The following is an 18,612-nucleotide window of genomic DNA, read 5'->3' on the forward strand; positions in this document are numbered from 1 at the left end:
CAGGCTAGAAGTCAAATTGCTTCTAAAATGCAGAAAGCATTTTTCAATACCGTTTAAGTTTTATTGATCCTTTTTTAAAAGATTGTCATGTTCTTTAATTGCATAGCGCTTGTAAAAAGCCAACAATTTTGCAACATGTTTGTTATATTGTTTATTGGCCACCGCTGCTAGACTGTGTATGTGCTGTGCTTACAAGCTCTGTTTAAAAGGGCTCGTAAGCGCTGCTCTGAAGCCGATCAGATCGTTGCAACAAGTGCACTGTTAGTACACAATCTTTTCCAATTCAACTGCGCTTCTTTTGAAGCTTTGTAGGCAAAGCTGCCTCTGCTTGCAGCATCAGAAAGCACACCGTGTAGCCCAGCGACACCACAATGCCTATGGTCTGGATGATCAGTCAAGCGAGAAACTGGCAGGCAGGGAAGCGGTGCGCTCAAGACAAGTTGAGACAGCCTCTCTAAAGGGGAAAAGCAATCAAAATGATCCTCTGACGTGATTAGTTTCATGTGAGAATATTAAACTGGTGATACCAAATTTCTAGAAATGACACTGTACTTTAAACGGCTTTCTTTGGTGCTGCTTGGAGATTTGTTAGTCAGTGACCCTTCAATTAGGAGGTGCAGAAATCTCCGTGCGGTACCAAAGGGACTTTTCAAGCTATAGAGCTCTTTTTAATCTGGAAAATCTGTGATGTTCTGATGTATAATTTTTTTTTTTTTTTTTTTTTTAATGTAGGTGGGGCCTACTCATAATTTTGGTGGCCAGTTCATGCCTCATTCTGGTCCCCGGGGACCCTCTATTCAGGGTGGAATGACCTCTGCAGGTATGGGGTCAGTCATGGGACCTGCAGGAATGGCTCAGATGAGTATGAATTCAGCCAGAGCTCCAAGTATGAACCCGGTGTATACTGGTCAAAGGATACCACCTCATGGCTACCCTGGACAGCTCCAAGGCCAGCAGATGCCACGTCAAGGAGTAAAAAGGACATACTCCAATGAGGTGAGTACCCAGCGCTAATGTGTGACAGACGTAGACAAGGTCCCTTGTATTGCGGAACTTGTGAAGGTTGTGTGAATTGTATCTAGCATTGACGTTTGGTGCACAATATCAGAAATTGGGTCCTGCTGATTTACAATTTTGTGATAAATTTACTGAAACGTTTTATTAATTTTGGGTTTTGCATCAAACAGATTATTCTGTTATTTGAGCAGCATTTTTGTAAGTATTCCTTTTTTTTATTCCCCTCTCCTTAGGGTTATGCACCTCAACAGTACATTCAAGGTGGCCAGTATCCACCCCACGGGGGTCAGTATGCTCCATCTGCACCTCAACAATCCGCCCCATCCCCTTCCTATCCTGGGCATCGTGTACAGCAGAATATGTCGCAGTACCTAACCCAGGCAGGTCCTGGAGGCCATTTTTATAAGGTGGGTGATATTCTATATAATTTTTTTTTTTTTTTTCTAGAAAGCATTTCTCTAACTGCAGTTATTTGTTTTCTTATTTTCTATTTTTATCTTGGTGGTTTTATTTTTTATATATTGAAACTAGAAAATTCAGCTTCTAAGTACATGAATGTTTTATGGGGGCTATATGTCTAGTAAGAAGTATTTAGTCCAATGTCTTGGGTTTGAGCCAACGTACTGTTGATTGAGATATGATCAAGACGTCACAGAACTGCATAAAATATTGTTTTTTCTTGCACGGGATCCCCATAGAGGATAGATTTATGTGACTTTCTGAATCTGCAGTTGGAGTGTCCACCATAATCCCAATTAATGTTGGCGGGTGCCTCATTGTTGGGTTCAGATCCCTGGAAAGGTTGCAATTTCCAGCCTATATGGGCAAAATTGTGGGTTTTTTTTTTTTTTTTTCTTTTCTTTTCTTTTTTTTTCTCTTCCTCCATTACATGTCAGGGGGGGAAAAAAACACACATGCCATTCAAAATCTGTATAACCATTCTGGAACTTGTTAGCCAGTATGCATTTCATGAGTTTTTCCAAATTAAAAAACTATAGTTTGTTTAAAAAAAAAAAAAAGCTGACGATTGTCAACTATTAGGCTGTGTTCACACGTAGCGTTTTTTTTGCGTTTTCGCGGCGATTTTAAACGCGCAATTTTGCCGCGAAAACTCGAAAAAAAAAAAAAAAGCATCCCATGCAATCCTATGGGATTCCGCAATGCTGTGCTAATGCTGCGGATTTTTCCGTGGCGGAATTGCATCGTGGAAAAATAGGCAGCATGCTCATTCTTTGTGCGGAATCATGGGAAAATCCGCACACACAGGAATGCATTGTTCTGCTTACTTTCCGCATGTGGCTGTGCCCACCATGCAAAAAGTAAGCAGAACATTTGCGGATGGTACCCACGGTCTGGAGGAGAGGAGAGAGGCAGACGATGCTACAGATCGCTTGGAAAACGCTAGCATTCTGCAAGTTAATTGCACTTGCAAATCGCTATTTTTTTTCCGCGGGAATTAAAATGCGGTTTTCTCGCATATTTCCCGCAGAATGGAATTCCCTCGGAAATTTCTGTGGCAATTCCGCAACGTGTTCCCATAGCCTTAGGCATGTTAGATTATGGTCGTCTTTAAAGACTTGCCCATTTCCATTTTCTCTGGTTTCGGCGATGTTCCAATCTCCTTCTCGACCAAGTGACAGTGCTTCGCGATCACACAGTGATTTTTGTGTAGACCTGTAGATGCTTTCCCAATATTGCCCTCACATCGAGATTGGTTTACATTGAGAAAGTAACTTTGGTCTACCCTGAAAATACTGTGTGAGCCAGCTAAGCCAAACCGTGGTCACCTGCTCCAGAAGAGGATCAGAACATCGCCGTAAACTGGAGAAGACGGCGATCGATTTGTAATTCTACACTTGCGCTTCACTGCAAATGTATTGATAAGGGATTTTAGCGTCAACTGCTTCGTTTAATTCAATTGTGATATAGGGTCAAAGGATTTGTCCGTTACTTTGGAAATCCCCCTTCTTAAATACTAGGTTTCCTTATGTGAAATAAAATGTGCAAATTGCTTGTTCAGCGAGGAAGAGGACTAGAACTGTAGTGCCACGTAATAGGTAGGGCTAGAGTTCTAGTCCATGTCCCCTCTGAAGAGGCAATTTTAAATATTTATTTTCCCAGAGGAGCATGCATTGCCTATAAGTCTCCTTAAACTTTGTCAGGCCTGGCTTGTCACTCTCCACAAGGAGAAACGTTACCCCTTAAATTAAAATGACATATATTCCGCACAGTTCCAAGTATGTTGCAGCTGGGTCTCCTGATACTCTCATGACTTACGCCATGTCAGCACTGCAGCCAATTAGCAGGCACTAATGGGTAGCATTTTTCACATAATCCGAGGTTCGTCCGAAATAAGTGAGAACTGCAGCAAATTAGTGGCCGTGGAAAGGCTACAGGGCTTGGGAGCCTCGTGAGACCCGCCACCAACCATCACTGGTGTGGGTGGTGGTGTGTGTGTGTTTTTTTTTTTTTTTTTTTTTTTTTTTTTTTTGGTTTTTTTTTTTAACACTGGAACATTTAAAATTTAGAAATGGATGGTCACTAGTGATGAGCAAACGTGCTCGGATAAGGTGCTATCCATGCGCTTGTGTTCCAACAGTGTATTCGGGGTGCTCGAATACTATGTTCTAGTCCCCACGGCTGTATGTCTCGTGACTGTTCGACAGCTGCAACACATGCAGGGATTGGCTGTTAGGCAATTCCTGCAAGTGTTGTCAAACAGCTGCGAGACATGCAGCCACGGGGACTCAAACATATTATTCAAGCACCCCGAAGACACTGTTAGCACACGGGCATGCTGAGATAACGCCTTATCCGAACACAATTGCTCATCACTATATTGAAACTCTATAATAGAAAACACTACCACATGTTGCCAATGGCAACCAATCACAATGCAGCTTTCATTTTGCCAAAGCAGTTTAAGAAATGTAAGGTGAGCTCTGATTTGTGGCTACGTGTGAGAAGAATGGCGTCTCTGTGAAACAGTTTTGCTCAATGAGACTCAAAATATCAAGCGTTCTTTGTAATAGAACTGCATTGATGATGGCAAATGGTACAAGAAACCATGTTGGAGGAGATTTATGAATGTCTGTAAAAGAAAAGTCCAAACCAGAGTCCGACTTTCAGTTCTGATATTAGTGTCGTGAAATGAAATCTGTGCTGTGTTTGGTTGCAGTGGCCAACAAAATCGGGTTTACTCAATCTCCACTCTGGATTCTGGTACCATTTTACTTCATAAATGCAGACATTTTACAGAGGACAGCATATAATATGGGATTGATTGAGTGAAACGGAGTAACAGGGAAGCGGGCCTCGTTGCCTATAGCAACCAATCACTGCACAGCTTTCTCTTCCTATACTGCTTTTGAGAAATTAAATCTGCACGGTGATTGGTTGCTGTGACCGACAGCCCATTTTTGTTTTATAGATTGGTGCCATGTACCTATTTGTAATCTACTAGATACGGTTTTGCAGCAGGAAGGTGTTCCTTGCTATTCTCCTTACTAATTCCTTCAAGGACATCAGAGCTCTATAGTCGTATACTGTGAGGAACAGAGTTGGTTAACGAAAAAGGAAGTGGCCCTTGTAACACCGACTTACACGTTTATTATTAGTCGTCTTGTTTCCTACAGTGGAAAGTTCCTATACATGGCCCCTCACAGAAGCCGTCCTCTTGCTCCGATCTTACGAGGCCTAAACAATGGCGCAAGAGTGCTACATAGGGGCGGCCATATATTGGTACCTTCGTTGTGGTGGGGGGTATGGCCCCTGTAGCGCTACCGTCACTTTAAGATTAGTTGATGTTTTCTATCATTTGTTTTAAGGTTCTGATTTTTTTTTTTTTTTTTTTTTTCCTTTTTTAGCTCACAGATCAATACAATGGACAGAGCAATAACTTCAATGGTGGAAACTTTGCATATAATCAGACTATGAGTGGGGTAAGTATAAAGCAGAAACTGAGTGGAAAGATGACAGGGTAGAGTGTTTCGGGCATGCCCCATCCAAAGGAAGCAATCTAGCAAACCGATCTATATGGCTCCTTCCCATATCTCCTCCTGAAGTAGCGATAAAATCATAGAACGGTAGAGTTGGAAGGGACCTCCTGAGTCATCGTGTCCAACCCCCTGCTCAATGCAGGATTCACTAAACCATCCCAGACAGATGTCTGTCCAGCCTCTGTTTGAAGACTTCCATTCAAGGAGAACTCGCCACCTCTCATGACATCCTGTTTCACTCATTGATCACCCTTAACTTTCTAAAAAAAAAAAAAAAACTTGTATGACTCGTAAAATTGTATGACCCATCAGAAACCTCTTAATATTTCCTTTTTAAAGGTAGTCAGAACAAATTGACTGTTCAAACGAAGCTCAGGGACTCGTCGCACCGTGGGCTCATGCAGACGTACGATTTTTGCGTACCAGTGCGATAAGTGATTTTCACAGATAACACTTGTACCTGTGATGGTCAATGGGGCCATGCACATGTGTTTTTTTTTGCAGACCAATCAGTACGTGGAAAATCATAGGTGTGTCTGATCTGAGGGTCGGATCAAAATCTGCAGTGTAGATCAATGGGTCCGAGAAATTAAATCAGACCACACTCTGATGGCATCCAATTGCAGTTGGATTTTCACGGACTGTCAGAACGGAGGAATTTTATTTTTATTCTGTGTACTCATTTCACACGATCAGAATATTGGGTCCGATTTTTTTTTTTTTTTTTTTCTTCTTATGCGCAAGAAAATCTGACATCTGAATGAGTACTTAGCGTGGATGGACAATTTTGGTGCACCTTCCCACCTGCTTGTTTTCCATCCAGCTCCTCGCCCATAAAGGCAGAGCTGTCCATCATGGAAGAGGCGGCAGAGATTGTCAAAATAAATATGATTACGCCGAACCGTGGCCAAGGGTGCACTGAGCGCCTGTGATTCATCAGTCATTTTGTGTTGACAGACTCCCTTTAAAATGTGGCTTATGTGCACAACTGACAACCATTGTGGAAATTTTTTTGTGGCTGCTGTGCAATTCTTCTCACCATACGGAAAAATGGAAGTCGCTTATGAATTGTGGTAATGCTGCAACTTTACCATAACTCTGACACCTGTTGTCCTGTGGAGCCATTGCCAAAGGATGGCATACACACGACTGTTTTTGATCCTTATATTAGTATAGTAGACTCAGTATGTCTGGGAAATACGGAAATTGAACCTCAGAGAACCTCTTTAACGGTTATTCCATATCCAGAGCGATCCGTCCACCGTGACCTCCAGCGATCCCAAGTATTAGGCTTGTATCCTGGATATTGGGTTCTGGAATAGAGGTGACCATGTTTCACCTCCAGTCTGTTCATTGTCTATGGGACTGACTGAGAAAGATGAGCAGTGTGCTCGGCTGGTTTTTAAATTGCCCTTCAATTGTGAATTTATAGGAGATTAGCCTCTGAGGACCACTCGTGTCCCTATACTAGGGCATATGGATCTCTTGAAAGGGGTCCTATTCTGGTGGACTTGAGCGGTCCTATTCTGGTGGACTCGAGAGGTTTTTTTGTGTTACAAGGAGCTCTGTTTATCTCGTACTTCCCGCACAATCATTAGCTGTTTGGAGGTACCCAGGGTGATCACAAATCGCCTTTTAAGCAATTGTTTTGTCTTACAGCCAGGACGCCCCATGCCTGGATATCCCAGCTCTCCCTTACCAGGAAATCCTACCCCGCCAATGACTCCTGGGAGCAGTGCTCCACCCTATATGTCACCTGGTCAAGATGTCAAGTCCCCTTTCCTGCCGGATGTCAAACCTTCACACGCCTCTTTGCACCTGTCCCCCACAGGTTAGTCCTTGACTCACAATTGCCACTATTGAGAACTGTTTTGAAGGTAATATGCATACATGACTTTGATCCTTTTTCTTTAGGTGCCTCCAATGATGAGCTGAGACTGACCTTCCCAGTACGGGATGGGATCGTTCTTGAACCGTTTAGATTGCAGCACAACTTAGCAGTCAGTAACCATGTCTATCACTTGCGGGAATCTGTGTATAAGACCCTCATGATGAGGTATGCTCAAGCCACTTCGTACAGTATGGGGGGATATGAGACTTGTACTGGTACTCACACGTTTTTCTCTTGCTTCCAGGCCTGATCTTGAGCTGCAATTTAAGTGTTACCACCACGAGGATCGACAGATGAACACAAACTGGCCTTGTTCAGTACAAGTCAGCGTGAACTCCACACCACTGAGCATTGAGCGGGGGGACAACAAAACTTCCCATAAACCCCTTTACCTGAAGCAGGTGTGCCAGGCTGGCCGCAACAGCATACAGATCACCGTCAGTGCATGCTGCTGTGTAAGTACAGTCTGGAGATGGCAGGAGCAAGAGATCATTCTACCTGAATGTGAAGCCCAACGAATGTTGATGAGCGCGCAAGCCCCATGAATGTAGATGAGCGAGCAAGCACCACTAATGGTGATGAGCGAGCATGTGCATTATTCGAGTTTGCATCCGGTACGTACCCAGTATCGCGGGTGCTTGAGTGAAGTGTTTGGTTCCCTGCATGTTTTGCATGCGTCCTTTTGACAGTGCGCCGACCTGCGCCAAACGCAACCTGCTGCAGTTTGGTTGCGCCGGCGCACCGTCAAAAAGGCGCATGCGCCGCCAAACGCATACTGCGCACGGCCTGCGCCCCCAGTGATAAAGATAGGGGGCGCATGCAGCGTCATGCGCCGGTAGGCGGAGCTACCGGCGGAGGCGGGACTTAGCGGCGGCCGTACGCAGGCCGTCGCTGCGCTCATAAACGCTAGTGTGAAACTAGCCTTACAGTCACAAAACATGCAAAGATTGCCTCCTGACATACATGGGCAATCCCCACATGTTTTGTGCTGCGAAACATTCAGGTGCTGGGACTCGTTAACACTTCACACGAGCACCCACGATACTGGGTATGCACTCGAGGAACGAGCACACTTGCTCATCACTGCCCACTAACCTAATCTAATATCTTATGCCAGCAGCTATAATAAAGTATATCCTGTGCAGATATACCCATGTAGACCCCAAATTTGCCTACATCATTCCTACACCTTTTCTGATCTACGCACTCCTTTTTCGATATCGTATTACCGACTGTTCTTGCATTGCCAAAGACGTAAAATCCAGTGCTATGATAAATTGATAGTAACATTACTCTATACATTCGGATTGTGCAGTGACGTTTACTGACCCCCAGCCCAGCAGACCTCTCACACATGCATTCTTGGATAGTGGTCTCCTGGGACCCACATACTTAGAAGTTATAAAAGCTATGCAGTTCATTTGCCAGAAACTCTTGTGGTAACTTAATAAACACGCTCAAAACCACTCGTAGCAGCTGGACACGACTCCAATAAGGTGTTGTCTCACCGACCCACTCCCATAATTAAAGGATTATACTCCAACCTGAAAACTAGGATGCGTTCAAGAGGGTTTACAACAAATGAAAGCTGTTTACCTGTGGTTCCGGCTGTAGCTTGTGACTCTTCAGTTGTCTACGTGACTATATCATCCTATAGCCACTCGTTTTGTTTTTTTTCTCTGAGCAAAATGGTTGCTTTTCAGGGCTTAGGAACTATGCACTGGTTTTACTAGTCGGGTTAGAAGATGCATGGTGATAACCTGTGATTGGGGTGGGGGGGGACCCTTCAAATGCTCACATGTCTCTGCTTCATGTACGTGTGATTGTGACGAGGACGTGTAGAAATATATAGACATTTTCTGCAAACTTGTTTTTGGTGATTTGTATAACTTGTGTTTTTTTTTTTTTTTTTTTTTTCAGTCTCATCTTTTTGTCCTCCAACTGGTGCACCGACCATCTGTCAGATCTGTCCTCCAGGGTTTGATAAAGAAGAGGCTGCTCCCCGCTGAACATTGCATCACGAAAAGTAATCTCATGGCTCCATGTCGAGCCTCTGTTTAAACCCTTTGCTCCTTGATCCTGCTTCTATATTCACGTGGATGAGTGGAAAAATGAAAATATATTTTCACTGGAATCCAAATCTGAGGCTGGTCCTCAATTCTCCTGCCCTGAAAATGCAGATTAAGTGGTCTCAGACCCGCATTGGCCCCATTCAATGAGGTTAATCCACGTGTAGCTGCTTGCTGCAGTCGACTTGTCACTTCTCGGCTGCATGAACAGCAAATCAGATCTTCAATGTAAAGTAATTTGAGAAGTTTTGTCGGCTGTTTTCATATGGATTTCAGAGCAGAATAGTTACCCAAATCCACATACACATTCCTTCATTTTTTTTTTTTTTTACCCTGTGTTATCCCTCCTTTGCTCACATATTTCATTCTTCCACAGTTAAAAGGAACTTCAGCAATGGCAGCATCCCCGGGACACCAGGGCCCAACGGTGAGGATGGGGTGGAGCAGACTGCTATTAAGGTGTCCCTAAAATGTCCGATTACCTTCCGAAGAATTCAACTTCCTGCCAGGGGCCACGATTGTAGACACATTCAGGTAATAAGGGTTTGACAACCTGAGCTAAGTTCCCTCTCCCTTTATATTTCTTCTTAATCTCACCAGATTTTTGGGATATAATTGTAAGGGTAGAGTCACACCTGTTTGCTGCAGTATTTTATGGTCAATGTCGTGGCTGCAATTCTTGCACGACCGCAAGTCATCTGAACAGCCAGACATCTTCCTGTGAAGTTGTGCATTCAGGGCCAGAGATGTCCAGCTGGCCCCAGAGTCTTGTGAATCTAGCCTTACTAATAGATCTCTACATGCAGCATTTTACTCACCACCTATATATATTTTTATTAATTTTTTTTGCTCTTTTCTGCAGTGTTTTGATCTGGAATCATACCTGCAGCTGAACTGTGAACGTGGGACATGGAGATGTCCTGTGTGCAAGTAAGTGGAACCGACACTGCTTTTCTTTTCTCGACTTTCACAAAACGGTCTATTCTGTATGAAGAGTTTCGATTCCTTTTTATGCCATTGATTACCAATTGTTGCTTTTAAAAGTTGTGTGCAAGGATCTGATGGACATTTCCATTATGCGAATCTTCGCAGCCATCATGGTGGCGTTTTCTCCGGCCATGTGAAGTGCATCACCAACGGAGCTCTTAAGGTACTGTCACACTTAGCGATATCGCTAGCAATATCGCTATAACTTGTGACGTTATAGCGATATTGCTAGCGATATCGCTGTGTCTGATACTTGCCTACAACCCGCTCCCCCGCTGGTTATCGCTGATCGCGTGAGAACGTCCAGGACCGTTTCTCGTCATCAGCTTCCTGCGGCTTTTCCTGTGGAGAGACGAGCGACGCGTGGAGCCGGGCGGGAGGACGTCAAGATCGCCTAGTGTGACAGGTAAGTAGCGACCCCCCGACCCCTGCGATGTCGCTGGTGAGATCTGCCTGTGTGGCAGCTCACTAGCAACCACTTAGCGATGCACCAGCGATCCTGACCGTGTCATATCGCTGGTCGGGATCGCTGGTGCATCGCCAAGTGTGACAGTACCTTTAAGGTGGCCATACACCTCGGATAGCTGGTGGATGAGCGTTCACGTGTCTGTATTAGGAAGAACTGTCATGAAGGATTGGTCGCTTACTTGTGTTGACCGAACGTGCTTGGATAAGGTGTTGTCTGAGCATGCTCGGGTGCCAACAGAGTATGTTCGGCGTGCATTAATACTATGTTAGAGATGCTGCGGCTGTTTGACTGCTGCAACACATGCAGGTATTGCCTAATAAATGGGCTATACCTGCATGTGTTGCGGCTTTCCAACAGCCGCGGCGACTCTAAAATAGTATTCGATTAGGCCAAAGATGCTGTTGGCACCCGAGCATGCTCAGATAACACTTTATCCGAGCACGTTCGCTCAACACGATCGCTTAACTGACCCAGAGCAATGGAAAAGTAGTTCTGCATTATCGTCCAATTGTGGCCGCTGTCCTCTCACCAAATGGAGAGAGAAGTTAATAAGTAAAAGAGAGGAATGCGGTGGATCCCGAGCGCTGCTGCTGACAAAGGTTAATCCAGGTCATAAGTATAAAAAAAAAAACTTATTGCAACGCTTTTTGTACTAGAACCTACTCCTTCCTCTGTCATTAAGAGTAGGAATCCCCTTCTCCCTCAGGGATTCTTTCTGTTATACCTGACTAAGGTGTAGGTTTTACACCGACACGCGTTGCAATAAACTGGAGATTAGATATATATCTAATTTACTGATATTACTGTGGCACAATGAATTGAGATTGATAATTTTTTTTTATTGATTTTCTTTCTGATTCTTTGCTGTCCAATTTATGCTATGATTTCTCAGAAACTAGGGAATTGTAGACAAAACTGGTTAGGGATAGATATGCTCAGTAATGTTCTTTAGAGGGTATTATTGATGTCCAAAACGGGGCCCAGGAGCCAATAATAGAGTCCTCATGCTGCACCTTAAGGCTGTGTACACGGTGCGATTTTGAAGTGTTGAGCACACAATCAGTAATTTTCCTTTTGAGTATTTGCTGTGCGTTTAAATCTGCATCATGTCCATTCTTTGTACGTTTTGCCCCATTGACTGCACAGGGGAAAAAAAATACACCAAAAAAAAAGCTGCAGCATTTTTGCTGCCAAGAGATGCAGAAGTTTCTGCAAGCAAATATTCAACGTTTGCACATACCCTAAAGTGCACGTAATGGCAGACAGCAGTAATGAAAGCTTCAGGTAGGAGTTCCTTGGCTGTAGTACCTCCTGTCAGACAGTAGATGGCGCTAGATGATCACGAGGGACATTTCATACCTGCTATTGCAGTTTCATTGTTGTCGCGCTGTAAAGCAATATCATAAAATCCATAGGCTGCGATCACTAGAAAGTACATTTGAACAACGCGATTTATATCTTTGTTTTGCAGTAAAACTGCCCTGTTAGAGGGATTAGAAGTTGACCAGTACATGCTGGGAACATTGCTGTATATCCAGAAGTGAGTATAAGGCATATGTCGGAGATCGGCCATAGTTGTTACAGGCTCCTCTATAATGATGGTTCTGTTCCTAATTCTGGACTCTCGTTTTAAGATGTTATTCTGTTCTGTGTCTTAGCTCTGATTATGAAGAGATTACTATTGATCCTTCCTGTTGCTGGAAGCCAGTCCCTGTGAAGCCGGACACCCATGTGAAGGAAGAGGCAGATGGACCGGTACTGAAGCGCTGTCGCAGTCTGAGCCCAGCACACATGGTTATGCCAAATGTTATGGAAATGATCGCGGCACTGGGACCAAATTCTTCTCCCTTCAATAGTATGCAGCCAGGTGGTGGAGTGCGGCCCGACTATGGCGGCCAACAGGGTGGGTAATTAGATGTCGTCATGCAGCTTTAATGTGTTTTTCCTCCATAATTGGTAATATTGAGCTGAGGATTTCCACGCTGGTGGGACAGGAGCAAGATTTGCAGACAAGGAAAAGGGAAGAAGTAATACTGAATAGTAACATGCAGGTTTAGTGACCCAGAGACCATACTTGCCACCAGTAGCAACCAAAATGGCAAGTGTAGGGATAACCTGCCCTTGGTAGGAAACCCATGCTGCTTTTCCGAACAGTGAATATAAACATATATAGAAAAATTTTTAATGCATGGCTGATCTCGGACATTTGACACATCCTGAGAATATAGCCAGCAGATGGTTATGCCAAGATTTTAATCAACCATTATATCCAATCAATTGAAATATTAATCAGGTCACAATAAGGGTAGGTTGTAAACCTGTCAATGAACCCGGAAATGGCAGCCAAGAATTACGGGTGTGAACAGTGAGAAGTTTAGACGCAAAGTACTTGACACACCTTGCATGTAAATGTATTGCTGGTGATACAACCTCCTCACGTGGTTCTTTATCCCTTCCAGGTCCGACTTTCCAGAACCAGGGTGGATTTCCCGAGGCCGGCTTCCCATCCTCCAACCCCAGCACACCAACAATGAATGACTTCACCCCCAGTGGTCCCCCACCCATCTCCTATCAGTCTGACATTCCAAATACCATGATGGAAAAGAGCGGAGGTCCACCCTTAGCTGGCCAGGTGAGGAGGACATTGTTGTGTTTTTTTTTTGTTTTGTTTTTTTTTTTCTTTTTTTTTCATCTTGCCAATGCCGCAAACAGGACAATTTATTGAAGTTGGTGCACAGGAAGAAGTGACAGTGTCCCTTACAAGATTATACGGGCTTGCAGCCATATGTACTGATGGGCACTTATACATGTGATTGTCACAGACCACCTGGGAGCCGGCAGCAGACTGTCCTACTCTGTATGCAGAAGGCTCAGGTTATACAATAGACTAGTTTCCAGTGTATTGCATTAATCAGTAAGGGGTTGCCTGATTTAAAATGTTGAAAATGGCAAAGCGATTTAATTGGCTGTCTCCAAGGCTTGGGTCACACAATCTTATAATTTGATCTGAGTGCAATCCAATGAAACATCGTATCGCTCTCAGACCAATGTTATTCTGCATGTCCAAAATTCCCCCCCCCCCCCCACTCCTTGGAATGAGTATGTCAGATAAAAAAATCGCAGCATACAGTTTGCATCTGTGAATCGGATCACACTCTGCCATGCAAGTCCCATGGGTTTGCATAGAAAATTGGACCACAGTCAGATGACATTGGGCTTATTTTCACACTGGCGGAAGTGAGGAGGTCGTTTCCCCCCCCCACCCTAGAAAATTGGATCACACTAAGAAGTGATTAGCATAATGAGATCGACTTTTTTTTCTTTAGTTTTTTTCATAACCAAAACTAAAGTCGTCTCACCCTAGCCTGAATCAGAAATAGCCTGTGGCTCGGGAGTCACACATGACTTGCAGGACCATTCTGTAACTTGCAGCTATTTGCCAACATGTCTAGCAAATGGCTCTGGAGTTTGGGTCTCAAGATGGTGACTGTGAGTGGACCCAAACAGGTCGGGATACATACTGGCCTTATAATTGGAAAGATGAAGGAAGTGCTAGGCTGGACCTAGGAAGATACGGCCAGGTAGAGGGGGTGCTTGATGCTGGAAGTGATAGCGTGGTTGGATTGCTAGATTCAGCAATGCTCAATGAAGGTAAGGTAGTAACCCCTAGGCGCAAGTATACAGTCTTTATGTGATATCTGGTGTCACTACGGTGGGGGAGGCAGATTGCCCCTCGAGCAGTGCACTCTGGATGTGGCTCGTGTCTGTCTCAGAGCTGAATGGTGGCACTCATGGTAAGAAAGGTTGAGGGTTACTGCTCGGTCATCACTATCACATAGGACTGGACTTTTCCTCTGCAGGTTATTTGGCAATCATTTAAATGAATGTATGTGCCAGGTATGTCACATTGGCTCGTAGATGTCCCCTCTGTGATGTTCTTGCACCAAAACTGAGTATATGGGAATGGGATACCATTTTGTGACTACCTCTTTTTAATATTTGTGGGAGACTCGAGTGAAAAAATAGTTTGAACTCTGAAGCTGAGTTGATTATTGCAATTTTTCTTGCGATTCAGCGTTTATCACTGGGTATAAAATCTCATCATTTCTATTCTTTGACTGTTTTTTTGTAAACTCTCGAGTACTACTTATTTTTCCACTTTGTATCTTTTATAGGTTGCTCCTACGGGGCGGATAGAAGCGTCGCACAATCCCTCCCAATCTCTTCATGTCTCCAGTCTCAGCAATCAGTCACCGCAGCAGCAGCTTCACCATCGGAGTCAGCAGCGGCAGCAAATGGCCCAGCCCGGGAACGAACTGACATTTAACCCGTCTGTGGGGATCCCCTCTGCAGGAGACGCAACAGAACCCTCTCTTGATGTAAGATTTTTCTCTATTTTTTTTAATCTGACATTGCCCTATCTGTTCTGTCTTCTAATACGTCCCCCATCATCTCTACTTTCCAGCTTCTCCCTGAACTGACAAATCCAGATGAGCTGCTCTCATACCTCGGCCCTCCGGACCTTCCAAGCAGCGGAAATGACGACCTTCTGTCCTTGTTCGAAAACAACTGATTCAAGATTTTAATTTTTTTTTCTCTTTTTTTTTGTTTTTTTTTTGTTTTGAGTTTTTATTCTTCATGCCCAACTTGTAATAAAAATAGATGATGGGAGCAGTGCTGAGCACAAGACTTGATCTGGATACGAACAATTCGCCTCCACAGATGAATCCAGACTCTTCAGATCATTGCACTATAATGTAAGCCTACAGCGCTGCTCCCCCGGAAGCTTTAGAGAGACTCTCTGCAGATCAGAAGTTTTGTGAAATTGTTGACTATGTTAAATGATATCTGCAGATCTCCATTTCAAAGAAACCAGCAATGTTCCTCTTGTTAATACCTCCGCTACCCGGCGTCGTGTATGTCGGCTTTGTCTGCTGACTTGTGTATATGCCCGTTCTTCCCCTTTTATTTTTGGTGCCCTATTATGTCACAAAGTACAAGCCTGAGAAGAAAAACAAAAGTCTGGTTTGTTGCAGGGTTGGCGGCCCATATAATGATAGGGTGACCCCCCCCCCCCACCAACACCAATCCAGAGGAGACAGAAGCAAAGAGCACAACGCAGGTGTGTGTACGAGACTACACATGATTTTTTTTTTTTTTTTTTTTCCCCCCCCCCCCCTCTTTTTGTAATGTAAAGATACACACTTTGTGTGTATACTTGTATAATATTGCCGATCCATTAGTCATAACTCATTCCTTTTGTGGGGGTGGGAGGGTGGTTTGGTTATAATGGACACTATAAGATCTTAGTGATACACTTCATTATCTTTCCTACAATCTCGGCCATCGTCTGAGGCAACTTTGCTACATATATCTATATTATTATACAGGAAGTTACCCCCTGTAGTAATGTGTCCTTGTCGTTGTATGTTATTTCCAATATGAAAGCTTCAGTAGCCCGGGCAGCGCCACCCACTGTACATGCAATAAACATGGGCCTGCAGCCTTGCAACCCCTGCATTATTTGCTCTGCAGCAGAGCAGGGATCTGTGTACAGTATATAAATATATATTTATATATATGTTTTTGTCTGATACGATCACATAACCGCGAGAAAAATGAAGCATGTACAAAACCTACTTGCGTCTACCGGCACCGCGATGGGGGCAGTCTTGGAGCCCTATGTCGGAGAAATGAGGCACAATATACATGATGCTTTGATTATGAGCAATGTTTGAAGGGGACTGATATAGGTGTATGCCTCTTTGATTTGCATAGACCATATACAATGCTGCAGAGACCCACCACCGATCAGCCATAGTTATGTTTTATTTATTGTTTTAGTTTATTTCTGGACTTTTTATGTTTCTGGATTTTAAAGGAAAAAAAATAAATAAGAATCCCACAAATTGTTTTCAAATAAGCCGTGAAGGAGTGGGGTGCGGCCAAAAAAAAGGGACCACCAGTTGTAAATGAGGTCCGCAGCCTTGCTCCTCAGCGACTGAAGTAGATTTATTGCAAAGCCAAATAAATAAAAAAAATTACTGTTTTTCCAGACACATGCAAACAGGCCAGGGATATATCATACTGGTGAGTGTGGTGAAATGTCGGGGTTTCTATTTAAATATCTAGGGTTTGTGCTACGTGCTGGAAAAAAAATGTGCGTTTTGCATAAATAAAAAATATATATCTCTATATATTGAAACAATGGCCTTGTGTGGTTGTTTAGTATGTTTGTGTAGGTTAGGTAGTGTCCAAAAGTTTTAGGCCGGTGTGGATATCCAAGAAGTATCGTTTCTCCTTGCGGAGATTGACATGCTAAGCATGCCGAGATGAGGAGACTCTTAGAGGCACAGTGCTCCTCTGGGGAAATATGCAAATTGTCTCTTCAGAGAGGAAGAGGACTAGAACTCTAGTGCCACCTATTGGAAGTAGCAATGGAAAAATATTGTAAAATAAGAACGCTTTAAAAAAAAATTAAGTATTAATATTTTTGTTCATTGATAAAAATAAAAAAGTTAAGTTGGAAAAGATCCCATCAATATTTAGTTTGACCACCATTTGCCTTTACAACAGTATTAATTCATCTTGGTCCACTTGTACAAAGTTTTTGAAGGATCTCAGCAGAGAGGTTGTTCCAAACATCTTGGAGAACAAACCACAGATCTTTTGTGGATGTCACTTGTGCAAATCAATCACCTCCAGGACTTCTCTTTCTTCTTAAAGCTGAAGACAGTTCTTTGTAACACTGGTTCCAAATATGTTCTGCAGCATCAATGACCCCAAACATACATCTTATTTGTCATTGCATGATGAATGAGTATCCGCCTGTATTTCTCAGCATCGAGGACACCATTAATCCTGACCAAATCCCTGACCTAATTGGCTGAAATGCAGCCTCAAGTTTGCCAGGACCTTCCACCATGCGTCACTGTTCCTGCGGACACTCATTATTGTACCACTCTCCAGCCCTTTGGAGAACAGCCCGCCTTCTGTTACAGCCAAATATTTCACATTATGACTCATCAGTCCAGATCACCTACTGGCATTTTTCTGCAATTCATTTCATGAATACTTGAGGATCTTTGCCTTTTTTCCACGCTGCAGGTATAGCTTTTTTTTTTTTTGGCTGGAATTCTTCCATGAAGACTACTTTTGGCCAGCCTTCTCTAAAACAAGAGATGAGAATAGCTAGGTCCCACTGTCTGATGCAAGTTCTGAGCTGATGACACTGCTGGACATCTTTCAGATTTTAAAAGGAAGTAATCAGGATGTGTCTTTCATCTTCTGTACAAAGTTTCAAACGCCGATGTCCTATATGATCTTCAACGTTGACAATTTCTTAATTCTTCTATAAAAGAGCTTGAACAGCTCATTTTAAGATCCCAGTCTGCTTTGGAAACTTTAGGTGAGACCTTGCTGATGCTGTATAACTAGTTTATTGCTGCAATCATTCTCTGCTATGGTTTATGACCTGGTGTGAAACTGTCTTCCACAACCTCACCTTTTGTCACAGTTCTTGACTGTTCCTTCCCCAGTTTAAAGGGACTCTGATGAAACTAAGCAACGCTGCTCAATGCTACACGGTGGGGGCTGAACATTTAAATTCATGTTCCCACCTGCTTGCTTATCCCCCTCTCAACCTATCCTTGACTATGAACAAGTGTACCTAGAAGAATGAATGCAGCTTTGAAAGCACACCAAATATTGATATGATTTAGAGTTCTCTCTTGTTAATTCACTTTTCATTTTAATTGATAAACTACACATCTGTATAGTATCTGGTTTTTATACATCCATAGTTAAATTAGGCAAAATAGTTTGCTATGTTAATAATTGCAGTGGACATCCGGTTTTGTTTTTTGTTTTGGCATCAATGGAAAGGTGAGTCTCATCTGCTAAAATGGATGAGACTGATGCATGCTATAATTTACAGTTGTGGCCATAAGTATTGACACCCCTGCAATTCTGTCAGCTAATACTCCGGTTCTTCCTGAAAATGATTGCAAACACAAATTCTTTGGTATTATTATCTTCATTTAATTTGTCTTAAATGAAAAAACACAAAAAGAATTGTCCAAAAGCCAAACTGGATATAATTCCACACCAAACAAAAAAAGAGGGTGGACAAAAGTATTGGCACTGTTTGAAAAATCATGTGATGCTTCTCTAATTTGTGTA

The 18,612-nt window shown here is 43.2% G+C and overlaps 1 protein-coding gene across 2 annotated transcripts in view; it reads left to right on the plus strand.

Annotated features, from left to right (window-relative positions):
- ZMIZ2 (zinc finger MIZ-type containing 2) overlaps positions 1-16,639 on the plus strand; it is a 42,542-nt gene extending 25,903 nt beyond the window's left edge. For both annotated transcript variants that reach the window (XM_073588642.1, XM_073588641.1), the window contains exons 6-19: positions 733-996; positions 1,251-1,424; positions 4,884-4,958; positions 6,675-6,846; positions 6,930-7,071; positions 7,151-7,361; positions 8,827-8,932; positions 9,352-9,509; positions 9,838-9,905; positions 11,903-11,971; positions 12,090-12,334; positions 12,891-13,063; positions 14,607-14,810; positions 14,897-16,639. In XM_073588642.1, the coding sequence (XP_073444743.1) occupies positions 733-996; positions 1,251-1,424; positions 4,884-4,958; positions 6,675-6,846; positions 6,930-7,071; positions 7,151-7,361; positions 8,827-8,932; positions 9,352-9,509; positions 9,838-9,905; positions 11,903-11,971; positions 12,090-12,334; positions 12,891-13,063; positions 14,607-14,810; positions 14,897-15,004 (2,169 nt within the window). In that variant the 3' untranslated portion in view covers positions 15,005-16,639. The remainder of the gene's footprint in view (positions 1-732; positions 997-1,250; positions 1,425-4,883; positions 4,959-6,674; positions 6,847-6,929; positions 7,072-7,150; positions 7,362-8,826; positions 8,933-9,351; positions 9,510-9,837; positions 9,906-11,902; positions 11,972-12,089; positions 12,335-12,890; positions 13,064-14,606; positions 14,811-14,896) is intronic.
- Positions 16,640-18,612: the final 1,973 nt, after the last annotated feature.

This window comes from Dendrobates tinctorius, unplaced genomic scaffold (genome assembly GCF_039654945.1).
Source record: "Dendrobates tinctorius isolate UK_male_01 unplaced genomic scaffold, ASM3965494v1 ptg000104l, whole genome shotgun sequence".
NCBI lineage: Eukaryota > Metazoa > Chordata > Amphibia > Anura > Dendrobatidae > Dendrobates > Dendrobates tinctorius.